Below are 11957 nucleotides of genomic sequence, written 5' to 3' on the forward strand. Positions count from 1 at the left end.
ATGCTGTTGTTATAGTGATGCTGTTGTTATAGTGATGCTGTTGTTATAGTGATGTTGTTGTTATAGTAATGCTGTTGTTATAGTGATGCTGTTGTTATAGTAATGATGTTGTTATAGTGATGATGTTGTTATAGTGATGCTGTTGTTATAGTGATGCTGTTGTTATAGTGATGCTGTTGTTATAGTAATGCTGTTGTTATAGTGATGCTGTTGTTATAGTGATGCTGTTGTTATAGTGATGTTGTTGTTATAGTAATGCTGTTGTTATAGTGATGCTGTTGTTATAGTGATGTTGTTGTTATAGTAATGCTGTTGTTATAGTGATGCTGTTGTTATAGTGATGCTGTTGTTATAGTGAGGCTGTTGTTATAGTGATGCTGTTGTTATAGTGATGCTGTTGTTATAGTGTTGTTGTTGTTATAGTGATGCTGTTGTTATAGTGAGGCTGTTGTTATAGTGATGATGTTGTTATAGTGATGATGTTGTTATAGTGATGCTGTTGTTATAGTGATGATGTTGTTATAGTGATGATGTTGTTATAGTGATGCTGTTGTTATAGTGATGATGTTGTTATAGTGAGGCTGTTGTTATAGTGATGCTGTTGTTATAGTGATGCTGTTGTTATAGTGATGCTGTTGTTATAGTGATGCTGTTGTTATAGTGATGCTGTTATAGTAATGCTGTTGTTATAGTGATGCTGTTGTTATAGTGAGGCTGTTGTTATAGTGATGCTGTTGTTATAGTGATGCTGTTGTTATAGTGAGGCTGTTGTTATAGTGATGCTGTTGTTATAGTGATGATGTTGTTATAGTGATGCTGTTGTTATAGTGATGCTGTTGTTATAGTAATGCTGTTGTTATAGTGATGCTGTTGTTATAGTGAGGCTGTTGTTATAGTGATGCTGTTGTTATTCTGGTGCTGTTGTTATAGTGAGGCTGTTGTTATAGTGATGCTGTTGTTATAGTGATGATGTTGTTATAGTGATGCTGTTGTTATAGTGATGCTGTTGTTATAGTGATGATGTTGTTATAGTGAGGCTGTTGTTATAGTGATGATGTTGTTATAGTGATGCTGTTGTTATAGTGATGCTGTTGTTATAGTGATGCTGTTGTTATAGTGAGGCAGTTGTTATAGTGATGCTGTTGTTATAGTGAGGCTGTTGTTATAGGGATGCTGTTGTTATAGTGATGCTGTTGTTATAGTGAGGCTGTAGTTCTGGTGCTGTTGTTCTGGTGCTGTTGTTATAGTGAGGCTGTAGTTCTGGTGCTGTTGTTCTGGTGCTGTTGTTATAGTGAGGCTGTAGTTCTGGTGCTGTTGTACTACTTTGTTTGTGTGTGTGTGTGTGTGGGGGGGGGTCTTACTTTGTTGGTGTGTGTGTGTGTGTGTGTGTGTGTGTGTGTGTGTGTGTGTGTGTGTGTGTGTGTGTGTGTGTGTGTGTGTGTGTGTGTGTGTGTGTGTGTGTGCGTGTGTGTGTGCGTGTGCGTGTGTGTGTGTGTGTGTATGTGTGTGTTTGTGTGTGTAGGGGGGAGGTTAGTGATGGATGCACAACCTTATTCATCAATATGTTTCCAAGCAACAAGGGTGATTCCAGCTTGCCAATTTTATTTTCCAACTTTCTGTGGGCTTGTGACTCGGTATCTATAAAGAGATGTATTACCCTTCAAAGTCCCATACATTTTGAATGAAAAATGCCTGTTCTTATTTACTTACAGATGTGTCTTTGTTGCAAGGATAATGAGCTGGTATAAGCTGTACAGTACAGCTTGTACAGTAGCCCAACTATGCGAAGCCCTCTTATGATAGACAGCTGCGTGTATGAAAGAGTAGGTAAACACAGACCACTGTCTTTATGGGGCGCTGGTATTGGCAGCAGGATTCAAATAAGGATGAATGGTACCATACACTCAATATAGTTATTTAATCACTGACATTTCTTCATCAGTGTATCTGATACCATGATGCAGGCAGTTCACTGGTGATTTAAGAGCTACACAGCTACCCAGAGGGTGCTACAGTATATTCCTCCTCATTTGAATGCTGAGGCATGTAAACATCTAGCTTTGCTTACCATTGGTTTCATCAGCGCACGCTTGGTTTCCATGATAAATAGATTAGATTAGGTTAGATTCTAATGTATTGCTTTTATACAGCACAAGTAGTACAATGAAAATAGGTTTGGCATCCAACCAGTGTGCAAATGTAACAGTAAAGTGCAATATTAATATACAATGTACAGGTGATATATACTGTATATATAGCATTATTGTACATGCTATCATACATAGTTATATGTGGGTTATATACAGGTGTATAAGTATAATCCAGTATATTCGGTTTACTCGTCAATACCAGATGTTGTTGGTATGGGGATCAGGATGTGAAGATATTATTAAGTTGTTAAGACATCCTCCAGAATAATCATCACTTAAAAATGCTTTAAATGCCCTAATTTCAGTCAGCGGTAAAAATACCTTAATCAGTAATGCCACGGTAAATTAAGGAGTTGAATTTAAATCAAGGGGTTGTAATTGTTTTTTATGGGTAAAATGTATTTGTTTTGCCCTGTAATTTTAGTTAGTCGATACACAATTCTACTTAATTTCGGGGTTTGATAAAGGAACACGCCAACATTTTGTGAAATTAGCTTAAGTCTTCTCCAGAGAGAGACAAGAAGATGGATACCAGTTTCCTCTCTGTGCGTTCAGTATAAAACTATCTGGCTGCACGTTAGCCTAGCTTAGCACAATGATTGGAAGCGGACATGACCAGTTAGCCTAGGCATTGTCCAACTAACACCTCTCCCAAAGGCTAACCGGTCATGTCCCGCTTCCATTCATTGTGCTAAGCTAGGCTAAAATGCAGCCAGATAGCTTTCTACTGAACACACAGAGAGGAAACTGGTATCTATCTTCTTGTCTCTCTCTGGAGAAGACTTAAGCACATTTCCCAAAATGTTGGCATGTTCCTTTAAGGTATAAGATTGTACTCTATTCCCTAGAGATAGCCCCAGCCAGAGCTGGTCAATGGTCACCATCAAAGTGTGTGATATCCCTGGAAATGGGCTGCCATTAAAGTGGGCCATGATAAGGGCTATTTCTGTACCTCCAATTACCAGAGGGGACATTTGAAATGATGCCCAGAGATGGAAAGTATAGCGGCCATTTGATCACACAATAATCAGCAGCGTATCAGTCATCTAGTCCTTTGAAAGAGGGAACGAGGGAAGATAGAGAGAGAGAGCGAGAGAGAGAGAGTGAGGGGGAGAGGGAGAGAGAGAGAGAGAGAGAGTGAGGGGGAGAGGGAGAGAGAGAGAGAGAGAGAGAGAGAGAGAGAGAGAGAGAGAGAGAGAGAGAGAGAGAGAGAGAGAGAGAGAGATGGGAGTAATGAAAAAGACAGGAATGAGGGGGAGAGCAAGAGTAAATGATGAGAGAGAGTGAAGTGGTGACTAATGAAAAAGACGAGAATGGGAGGGTGTAGAGGGACATAAAGACAGATTAGAGGGGGAGTCGAGAGAGAGAAGGAGAGAAGTGTGAGAGAGGTGAAAGAAAGTGTGAGAGACAGGGAGAGAGAGAAGGATAGAAAAGTGTGAGAGAGAGAGAGAGAGAGAGAGAGAGAGAGAGAGAGAGAGAGGAGAGAGAGAGAGAGAGAGAGAGAGAGAGAGAGAGAGAGAGAGAGAGAGAGAGAGAGAGAGAGAGAGAGAGAGAGAGAGAGAGAGATAGAGAGAGAGAGAGAGGGGATAAAAAGGTGAGGAAGAGAGAGAAAGAACAATAGAACGAGAGAGAGAGAGAGAGAGAGAGAGAGAGAGAGAGAGAGAGAGAGAGAGAGAGAGTGAGAGAGAGAGAGAGAGAGAGATGAGAGAGAGAGAGGAGAGAGAGAGAGAGAGAGAGAGAGAGAGAGAGAGAGAGAGAGAGAGAGGTTTGATGGTATAATTATTATCCATGGGATGATCCGTCAGGGGAATAGGGTGTCATTATTCATGTTTATTATAACAAGAGCTGTCAGATGACAAAACCTTGTATCTCAACAAAGTGAAGTCCTTCAGCAATGGACAAGTTATAGTCTTCTTCTAGATAACTGTATGTAGTGTGGTAGTGAAAGGGTTAACCTTCTGTAGTCTGGTAGTGAAAAGGTTAACCTTATGTAGTGTGGTAGTGAAAGGGTTAACCCTTTTGTTGTGTGGCAGTGGACGAGTTAACGTACGGTTATGTCTATAACCATAGTTATATGGTATAGTGACGCTCTGCGTCTACTGGAATACACTCCCATATCAGTACTAGCACTGAATAAATCTTCACATGCACCTATATACACCCACTCGCCTGGACACACCCCCATCCGCTCCTCTACATAAGCAGGGGTGTGGCCATACTAACAGCTCCTTCCCAAGTCTTTCACCACCAGGGCGAAGACCACGGGGTCCTCAGTGAGTCCGACGCAGAGCGTCACTATACTCATATAACTATGGTTATAGACATAACCGTACGTTATATATCGTATAGCTCCGCTCTGCGTCTACTGGAATACAGGAGCTGAGCAGAGCGCAAGCTCAACAAATGTACCCGCTGAGGCCCCCCACAACCATCAGAACCGGGGAGGACCCGAGCCCCCGGACCCCCCTAGTGGAGGACGGGAGGGAAACGGATCCGACTGTGCGAAGAGGGGTTTAGCAACTCAAACGCACAGGGTGAGCAGACCGTGGGACTTACCTTCCCACAGAAGAACCCATGACTACACAAACGCGCAACCCACATGCCACTAGGGAACGAACGGGAAGAAACAAAACCCGCATTACAACCCCTAATATCACAGGGTCAAGGGCAAAAACCCAACCCCGTGGCAAGGCTGTAGCAGCGGAGCGCGAAGGAGGACCCAGCCCCAGGAAGGGACTGGACCCCCCGGAAAAAGGGGGCCTGGTGAGGCCAACGACGCCGCAGCATCGAGACCCCACCAGGCGGTCACTAGTGACACCACCCCCCACATCGCCAGCGTATTCGGACAGGGCCCATCCAAGAGCAGGCCCTTCCCCCCTACAGCACACCGCCCCGAAGCACTCAATAGGCTACACCCACAGCGGGACCAGGCAGCGCACCGGGGAGACAACCCCCAAAAGAGGTCGATCCCTCAATCCAGGCAACAGGCCACTCGACCTGAGCCTGGAGCACTGCGGACTAGACAGGTGCCAAAGGGGTCTGCTGAAAACAGCAAGCTCATGCGTGGTTCCTATCAGAAGCACCCAGGGCCAGCACTATGTACACGTCGAGACCCAAAACATATCAATGGTAATTCTAACAAGAACCCAGATAACGTTCCCTCCAAGCCGCCTGGGAGAGCGGCAGGAAGCTGGCCAAGACACAGATATGGGTCCCATATGATGCGCCCAAGGGAAAACACCCCTGTCAACCCTGCCCTATAAAGAGAGGAGACAGGGAACCCCCAGAGAGAGACTTCCCATGTGAGTAATAATTGAAAAGACATATGCAACATTGAGCTATGTAACAATTTGACTAGGACTCTCTGAGGAGGAGGCTCTGAAACTCTGAGGAGGCTCCCTCACTGAGAGGGAGGTTCTGAACTCACCAAGGAGGCTCTGAAACTCCCTGAGGAAGAGGCTCTGAAACTCCCTGAGGAGGAGGCTCTGACCCAATATACACACTACTAGTAGGGAGCAGAGCAGAAGAACAAATGGTCTCTACTGCATTGCATCACCTACCAAGCTCAAGACACATACAACAGAGCAGAACCTCTTTTTAAGTTCTACTCCCCTTGACAATAACAGAGGTCCACAACATGGAGCCTGAAAAGAACTCACAAAAGTCTCACAACCAATAGAAACGCGCCCAGTGACGTACTCTATGGCAGGGGAATTCCGTGGCCAGGAAACTCCCTCCCCCCTCCCTACCCTGTGACGCGCTGACCCAGCAACGTGACAGGAAGCCCGAAGGACAGGAGGCCCAACCCCCTGACCAATCAGAAAAAGGGGAGGGAGGGTTTATCAGTTCACCCCCTCATGACCCCTCACCCCTGATACGATGCAATGACAAAGCAGAGCCATGACACCAGTCATAGCGTGCTACACGAAGCGCATGTATACCTGTCAAGGTAACAGCTTCACATAGGCTCATGTGCGAACCTGCCACCTGAATTTTTACACCTTTTCCTAAAGGAAGAAAAACACAGACCAAGAGAGGGCCCTTTCTTTTTAAGGGCCCTGGTACAAGAGCTTACACATGTAACTTCTGTAGGCCAACACCTAACCCAGTTGTGGATCTTAACGACACACACAACCCTCCATCACAACAAAAAAGGCAAAAGTACACTCTCACTACCGTAAGAGGAACGCCGTTTTTCATAACGAGAGAAGACACAAGTCCTCGATTAAGTACTGGTCACAGGCCTTGCTAAGTCCACATGACAGCGACCAAACAATCTTCAGGAAAAAATTGCCTCTCTAAGCAGGAGCACAACCCCAGCAGAAGCTGAGGGGTTACACCGTATCCCCACAAACATAGTGAAACAATATATTGTAAACAAAATCATGTTTGAGGGGAGGGGGGGGGGGGGGCCCAGGGGCAAACCGGGGGAAAAACCACCCCTCACCACCTTGATACGACTTGTTTGAACATGTACAGCCCTGTTTATATGTGAAACTTGCCACCTGTTTATTGTCATCACAAGCTGAGAGAGGGACTCATCCCTCGATCACATGCCACTATGCATAGCTTTGCAGGGTTTTTAACCCAGCCGTTGTCTAACGTTACATGAATACACACAACCTCTCATCATACAACAAAACCAGTTCATTTTTACTCACGTAAAAAACAATGCCGTTTTCTAGGTAGAGAGAAATCTATACCAACAATTCACACACAACACATGTCGCATCCCCAAATGTAGTGAAGCAACATACGTTTTGGAAAAAACATCGTTATTACAAAACATTCGGAAGGGGAAGGAAGGAAGAGGGGGGAAATGTCCAATGGACCCTTACCTGCACCAATGAACGCAGGCTGAGAGGACCGCAACAGGCTGGTCTCCACGTTGACGAAGACCCTCGCTGATGGGGCAAAAGAAGCAAAAAATTATCGAAATTGACCCAGTTTTAGCGTTTTTATCAAACATTTTGTCGACCAAACCACAACCTCACGCACATGCATATTTTAATCCATGGTTCATAGCGTGCGTTTGTCATCTTAATGATGATGTCACATCAGGTGCAGGGCAGCGAGGGGCTCTGAGAGTCATAGGCAGGTAGTGGCAGGAAGCAGAGAGCCTTGCTACTACTAGCCGAGGAGCTAGTCTCTGTTTCACCTAACACTATTGCTCCGTGATCATAGCCATTCATCTCTAAAGCTAACCACTATTTGTAAAAGCCACAACCACGTTACCTATTTGTAATAATGTAAATCATTGTGTCGTTGTACATATTGTGTATATAACGTTAGTAGCTAAGTTAGCTAACGTAGCTTAGCTTAGCTTGGTAGCCAGCATTCTCGAAACTCCTAACAATGCCCGATTTAAAATGGTTCTCTCCTCTTTGTATACCTTTGTCCTCACAAGTATTCTGCCAGGGAACTTATGGACACGACAATAGTAGTAATTATAAGGTGTTTGAGCTTGTAACGTTAACGTTAGTTAGCTAATAGCTATCGTGGTAGCCCGTTTCGTGACTGTGATGCACCGAGTGGGCTACTATTGTGCTATCAACATGCCGCGACGTGTAGCTTGCTAGCCGGCATGATGCGTGCAGTGCTTTGCCCCACAGGTCTGAGAAGAGGACCTGCACATTTTACTCGTTCCCCAAACTCCTCTACATGCCCCGATCTAAAATGGTTCACGACAGTAGCCATAATGCTAACGTTAGCCAGAGCCATATAGCCAGTAGTACTATGACCCGGACAGGCATAAGGCATAAGTTGCCTGAAGTGACATCACGGCCCTGCTAGCGTCTGATAAGCTTTTAGATTTGCTCCGTGCATGTTATTCGTGCGTGGACCTTTTTAACCCTTTCTGAGTGGCATTTACGGCGTCAAATGGAAAAAAATAAATAATGAAATTAGATACCAATGATGTAAACTACCCATAACTGAAGAGTAGGGTTTAACCTGCAAGTTGGCCTTTAAATGTAAATGTAGACGTAAAAAAAAGACTGGTTTTCTAGTATGCTAGACTAACATAGGCCAAGCGATTCTCCTCGATGTCGTGCACCTTAAACCGTCTCTCTCTGTCTGTGTCTCCAGGTGTCCAAAGTGTTGCCCAACATGAAAGGGTTGCCGGGACGTGGCGTCTTCCTGGCTCATGGCACCGCTGACGGTACAGTATAGGCTTTTTTCTTGACTGACTTTAAATTGGGAAAACAATAAACGGGTGATTTTAAATAGAAAACGGTGGCAACCATAGAATGCAGTAGAACTATGTATTTGAAAAACCTGTATGTTTTTAGGTAAACTGCTGTGTAGTGATTTAGGGACAAGTATCATCCTTGGACAATTATCATCAGTCTTCCCACGCACAAGTTTCAGCTTGGTGGGTGAACTGTTGGACAGGTTTTCTGAAAGTTGACCTTGACTGAGAAGAACTGATTTTCTAAATTAATGTTGGATTATTATTTTCAACAAGCTATTTATAACGCTGATGCACTAATATTAGGAGTGGGTAAAAAACACACAAGAAAACTAAGCAGTGGAATAGTGATTGCTCACCATGGCAGTGACTGAAGCTTCGAAGCATGCAACCCTAAAGTGATCAAGATAATGCCCTGATATTCCATGATGACCTAACCGGAGAACTGGGGTCCAAGGAATTTCCCTTTCTAGAAAACCACTTTCACTTACAAATGCCCAAATATGCCGTATAGCATTAAATATGCTTACATTTGATAACAATTTCACAACTTGTGTTTTATTAGAATTAACTCATGAAATGATGTCTTCCACTGCAGCACATGTTCATTTCCAACATTCAGCAGAGCTGATAAAACACTTTATAAAGACAGGAGCCAACTACACCATGCAGGTAAATATCTATCTATCTATCTATCTATCTATCTATCTATCTATCTATCTATCTATCTATCTATCTATCTATCTATCTATCTATCTATCTATCTATCTATCTATCTATCTATCTATCTATCTATCTATCTATCTATCTATCTATCTATCTATCTATCTATCTATCTATCTATCTATCTATCTATCTATCTATCTATCTATCTATCTATCTATCTATCTATCTATCTATCTATCTATCTATCTATCTATCTATCTATCTATCTATCTATCTATCTATCGATCGATCTATCTATCTATCTATCTATCTATCTATCTATCTATCTATCTATCTATCGATCTATCTATCTATCTATCTATCTATCTATCTATCTATCTATCGATCTATCTATCTATCTATCTATCTATCTATCTATCTATCTATCTATCTATCTATCTATCTATCTATCTATCTATCTATCTATCTATCTATCTATCTATCTATCTATCTATCTATCTATCTATCTATCTATCTATCTATCTATCTATCTATCTATCTATCTATCTATCTATCTATCTATCTATCTATCTATCTATCTATCTATCTATCTATCTATCTATCTATCTATCTATCTATCTATCTATCTATCTATCTATCTATCTATCTATCTATCTATCTATCTATCTATAATAGATCAGCATAATCCACAATCAGTGGGAGTTGATTACTGTAAGTTTGTGCTTAAAGGAACATGCCAACATTATGGGAAACCATATTTTCCAGAGTCAGACAAGAAGATAGATACAGATTTCCTCTCTATGTATTCAGTAGAAAACTAGCCTGGCTTAGCACAAATGTATGGAGGCGGATACGAATCAGATTGCTTAGCTTAAAACTCCGGGAGAAGTGTTTTTGGCCAACAGCTAGGATCCGTATCGGATCGTCGCTTTGGTGCATTTCTCACATCACTATTTACATTTGCACAACAGTTAGTGCATTTCTCAAAACAATTAGTACAAACTGCAAAACCTAGTTGGTAACCTGCAAAAGCGTGTCACTTGCTCAAAATGGATAGTTCCTTCTTCAAAAGCAAGTATTCATGTCAATGAAAGTGTCAGTGTCATCAAAATGAAAAGTCCTGACACCATTGTTTATGAACAAGATAGTCAAATGGCTTTGTCATGTTTTCATTATGACAGATCACTCTGTATATTGAAATTCTTTTATTGGGAAAACCACATTTTTCCAATGCAAAAAAGTCAGATCTTGGTGACACTACCTGAAAATGTTCAAGACAGCACTATACACTATTTGCACAGCCATTTGAAATCTACAGTTACACATTACCAGTTTACAGCACTGAACATTAGAGTATGCATAGAACACATAAATGTTTTACCTGTGCATACTGGTGCCGGATCTCCTTCACTCTGTCGCTGTTCCGGTGAAATGGCACATTGTACTACAATTGTTTCATGCGCATTTCATTTCTCAATTGTAGCGATTGAAACGGATTCAATATTACCAAAGATATTGTCATCCTCTATAACAGCGCTTTGTATCTCTCTCAACCTTATGGCATTGTTTGCAATCACCATTGCACAAATGGCTTCCTCTTGTTGCGGAGGAAAAAGGGGCCCTCGTCCACCTCTGCGAGGTTGTCTTGCAATCTGAAGATGGCGCGACCCGAGTCAACGAATGTGCAAATTTTTTGTTATTATGTTTGTTTTTACTACTTTTTTTATCGAAACATCACTGGCGGGGACGTCACTTATTGACCTAAACTCCGGACTCAGAGTTTAGAGACACTTTATCATGCCAAGAATGCCAACGGAGATCAGAAGAGACAAAGAAAACGCAGGAGAAAAAGACGGCCGCAAGACAAAGAAGAAACACAGAGGGAAGAGGAGCGGGATCAGATTAAGACTAAGAAGATCTGCTTACCGTCCGGCTATTCCATCTATCTTCCTGGCGAATGCACGTTCGCTAGAGAGTAAGATGGATGATTTACGAGCACGGGTCCGATTCCAGCGAGAGATGAAGGACTGCAATATCCTGTGTTTCACGGAGACCTGGCTGAAACCAGTGACTCCTGATCACAGCATCTCTCCCTCCAACTCCTTCACCATCTTCAGAGCGGACCGTACAGAGGCCTCCGGGAAGAGCATCGGCGGGGGTCTCTGCCTTATGACCAACAACGGCTGGACTAGCCCCGGGGAAGTGCAGATACTCTCCCGTTCATGCTCCGCCGACATGGAACACCTCTCGATCCAATGTCGCCCCTTCCATCTTCCACGCGAGTTCACTGCGGTAATCATTACTGCAGTGTACATTCCCCCCCAGGCGAACGTCGGCAGGGCGCTAGCGGAACTACACGACCATCTGAACACACACCAGATCAAGCATCCAGACGCGGCCATGATTGTGGCCGGGGATTTCAATCAGGCGAATCTGAAAAAAGTCATGCCGTCTTTCTTTCAGCACATCGTCTGCTCCACAAGAGGAGGAAATACACTCGACCACTGTTACACCCCGTTCATAGCCGGATACAAGGCTGTACCGGCTCCACCATTAGCGGGAGCGACGAACACGTCGGATCATGCCGCCATCTTGTTGGTCCCCGCTTACAAACAAAGATCACGTGACGCCGTCGTGTCACGTGAGGTAAAAAGATGGACCGACCAATCAGAGGCCACGCTTCAGGACCCACTCGATGACGTCGACTGGGGAATGCTCGAGAGAAGCACCAGTGATGTCAGCGAGTTCACAGACACTGTGGTGTCCTTCATAACAACACTCGCTGACAGTATTGTCCCCACAAAAAAGGCGAGGGTGTTCCCGAACCAGAAACCATGGGTGGACAGTACTATCAGAGCAGCTCTGAACTCTCGCACCACTGCTTATAACCTTGGCAGAGAGTCAGGAAACATGGAAGAGTACAAGACAACAGTCTACACTCTGCGCAAGGC

General features: G+C 43.5%; 1 protein-coding gene across 1 annotated transcript in view; it reads left to right on the forward strand.

The window, feature by feature from the left end:
• Positions 1-11957, forward strand: part of LOC311231311 (inactive dipeptidyl peptidase 10-like) — a gene marked incomplete at both ends in the record, with an annotated part of 312294 nt that overhangs the window by 275627 nt on the left and 24710 nt on the right. The window contains one exon of the mRNA XM_084317856.1: positions 8238-8310. Coding sequence (XP_084173982.1) covers positions 8238-8310 — 73 coding nt within the window. The remainder of the gene's footprint in view (positions 1-8237; positions 8311-11957) is intronic.

Source organism: Notolepis coatsorum, assembly GCF_963971535.1.
Source record: "Notolepis coatsorum genome assembly, chromosome: 1".
Lineage (NCBI taxonomy): Eukaryota > Metazoa > Chordata > Actinopteri > Aulopiformes > Paralepididae > Notolepis > Notolepis coatsorum.